This window comes from Octopus bimaculoides, chromosome 3 (assembly GCF_001194135.2).
Source record: "Octopus bimaculoides isolate UCB-OBI-ISO-001 chromosome 3, ASM119413v2, whole genome shotgun sequence".
NCBI lineage: Eukaryota > Metazoa > Mollusca > Cephalopoda > Octopoda > Octopodidae > Octopus > Octopus bimaculoides.
The window spans coordinates 99,325,854-99,329,358 of record NC_068983.1 but is presented as its reverse complement, the minus strand read 5'-3'; the positions used below and the strand labels follow the sequence as shown (position 1 = coordinate 99,329,358).

Genomic DNA, 3,505 nt, shown 5'->3' with positions numbered 1-3,505 from the left:
TATATATATATATATATATATATATATATATATATATATATGTATGTATGTATGTATGTGTGTGTGTTATTACTTTTTTCATGGGTATACATATACACACATATAGACATACAAACATAGATAAGTATACATACATTAACCAAAACACAGATTCATACACACAAAGAAAGGCCAGCATGTATGCATACAACAAACACACACACACACACACAAAGACTTGATTGATATCTAAATTCCATTGAAAGAGTATGGTTTCTGGGTTAGAGACTAGCTATTTTTTAATTGGAGAGAAATTTGAAAAATAAAACCAGAAGAACAAATATACATACATATAAATACACATGTACACACATACACACACATTTTTTACATTCTCTCAAATATCAAGGAATATCATACTTTGGCACTGTCTACTTTGTTAGCTGCATCTTCTAACTCTCCACGAATCAAGTCAGCTTTGTAAGCAGCAGCTGCCATGTTGTTGCTGTTCAACTGAGATTGGCGTACTGCTGTGGTCCACCTGCAACAGACAAACATCAACTAATCAATAATAGCAATTTATTTCCATTTATTTTTCATTAGTTTAGTCAGGGGAGACAGAACAGAGCCCATTACTGATTCAAACTTTCCTAGACTGGAGGATTAAGACTGCTGAGTGAAGTTAATACAGTTAACATTTGCTTTCAAATCTGCTTTGTTTTATCATTTAGTTCAGAGAAGAGATGCAGCCTCTTTAGCCTTTAAAAATCTTGTCACGGTCGATGAGACCAATATTCAGTATAAACATCTGAAGGTTGATGCTTGCAGGAAAAACACAGAGGTGGGATAGTTCCAGAAAGCTACAGTTCTAGAAGAGAAAGATTGAAAAGTTTTTAGTCTGATATATAAAGGAAGTGGTGCACAGCTTGTTAGTTCTGAACAGCAGAAATATATAGTAATTATAATAATAAGTTTCAGAGAAAAGAAACAGCAAATCAGAGGTAATATCTGTTGATGAGTGGAGGCTGGATAATTAGTTGAATAAGCATTTTATTTTGGGGATGGAGTTTAAGATGTTTGCTTGTATGAAGCATCAGTATAATCTCAGATATGTGAAGTTACACTTTAGTTTTATAGAAAAATCAGCAACTTATCAGAACTGAAGTATGTTTTTGACACTGAAGAAAAACAAAGCTTTTGGAATATAGTTTTGACTGAGTTATTGATGCGTATTTCCCTGAAAGATGATCTAAGATCATGAGGTAATAGTTATAAATTTTGTGTGAAGTTTTTTGTTGTGAGTTGTTCATGAGCAGAGGATGTGTTATGTTGTATGTTTTGCTTGTTGTGACTAGGTTTTGGTACTGTAAAATAGAAATTAAGGTAGTCATATCACTATCGATGAGTTTCTCAAGATCTTTGTCCATTGAAAGGATGCAAGTGTGAGGTTAGTTGATAAACTATATATAAGTAGGGTATTACTGAAATTAAGACATCTGCATTGATAGAAAATGAGTTAATAAGGGCTTGACGACTAATGCTTTAATGGAAGGGCTTGATAAAGGAGAAAAGGACAGAGACCATATGCAGAAGTGTGGTTGTGAAATGAATAAGAAGTTTTCATTTCAGTATTTTGGGTATATGTGCATGGAGATATTAGGAGCAAAATGGACAGCAAATATGGTGTCTTTTTCAGTAAAGCTACTGCTAATGACCTATCCTGGTTAAAGAGAGTCAGATGAGGTGATTCTGTAAAATTTGTAGAGCATGTTGTGGCAGAAATAATCAAAGTCATCTGATGATGAGACATATACTGAAATATTTTAGATCCTGATTTTAGATCCTGATTTTAGCCTGACAGTTGAGAGTAAACCTTTTGACATATTTTGGTTAGTGGAATTTGATTGCATGGAGGATGTGAAAAGATACACCATAGAGTATGGTTTCAATAGCTCACAAGATAAGGAAGCATATTAGCTACCAAGGGTAGTCAGCACTGAACTAGCCAAATTCCAACATATTAGCTAACATAAAGTTCAAGGATGTTTGGAAGGAATAGGATGACATGTGATAGACTGATGTGAGGTGGGGCATCTCAGTTGCATAGTGGTTGGATAATCCAATAGAAACTACAGCTCCTGGGAATTTTCCCACTCTTTACAGGCAGTCATCAACATAGAAAGAAGTTCAAACTAAACACATTGATTTCACTTCTATCAAGAGGCTTACAAAATATCATGAATATTACAGCTCCTCTGATGAGGTAATAACAGACAAAAAGAAATGCTGAAAAGGCCAAAGGCATTGCTATACTCATTTGCACTAATTATGAAATAAAAAAATATAGTTTTGATCCTCTTTAAGTTTACTCTTTCAAACGACTATGCATAAATGTATGTAAAAAATATCAAGTATCTATAATTAATGATAAACATAGGCACAGACATAGCTGTGTGGTCAAGAAGTTTGCTTCTCAACTCATGTATTTTCAGGTTCAATTCCACTATGTGACACCTTGGACAAGTATCTTCAACTTTAAGCTCTGGACCAACCAAAGCTTTGTAAGTGAATTTGGTAGATGGAAACTGTAAACAGTGCTTTGTGTGTGTATATATATATATATATATATATATATATATATATATATATGTGTGGTGGCTGTCTACTTGTTAGCATGACCATTGCTGACAAATGTTAAGTGTCAGTAATGCCCATACAAGGGTTTTAAGTCAAGTGCAGCTTGCCCAACAGCACAATGACTCTCACTAGCAATATCAAGAAGTCCAGAGACAAGCAAATGGTAAGATATGGCAGCGGTTTTATATACAAATTAGTCTTCTCCTAGAGGGATGCCTTGACAAAGATCAGGAGGACCTCATTTTCAGTGGGCTTGCTGTGCTCTCAGACACCTACCCAAGTGCCTCTATGTCCTAGTGCATATATATGTGTACACACACACACATATATACATCAATGCTTAAAGAAGTGCTAATCTCTAATTGTGGAAGGAACTTTGTGGAAAAAGGAGCCCCAGGAAGACATGGGATGAGGTGGTGAAATATGACATTTGGCACTTGAGTCTCACAGAGGCAATGGTAAGTGGCTGAGACTTCTGGCAAATTGCTGTGCTTGAGAAGACATGTCAAGCTACATGAAATCATGGTCAAAGCCAGTGCCGGTGACATATAAAAGTCGCCCGTGTAAGTGATATGTAAAAGGTACCTATGCTGGTGACATGCAAAAGGCACCCATACTGGTGACTTGCAAAAGGCACCCATGCCAGTGACATGTGAAAGGCACCTGTGCTGGTGACACATAAAAGGCACCCAGTACACTCTGTTGAGTGGTTGGTATTAGGAAAGCATCCAACCATAGAAACCAAGCTAAAACAGACTGGAGCTTGGCGCAGCTCTCTGGCTTACCATCTCCAGTCAAACCGTGCAACCCATGCCAGTATGGAAAACAGACATTAAATGATGATGATGATGATGATGATGATGATGAAGAGGAGGAGGAGGAGGATGAC

The 3,505-nt window shown here is 36.3% G+C and overlaps 1 protein-coding gene across 3 annotated transcripts in view; it reads right to left on the bottom strand.

Moving 5' to 3' along the window:
• The window catches only part of LOC106880939 (rho GTPase-activating protein 44), a 180,890-nt gene that overhangs the window by 54,608 nt on the left and 122,777 nt on the right, over nt 1-3,505 (bottom strand). For all 3 annotated transcript variants that reach the window (XM_052966347.1, XM_052966348.1, XM_052966349.1), the window contains exon 6: nt 400-520. In XM_052966347.1, the coding sequence (XP_052822307.1) occupies nt 400-520 (121 nt within the window). The remainder of the gene's footprint in view (nt 1-399; nt 521-3,505) is intronic.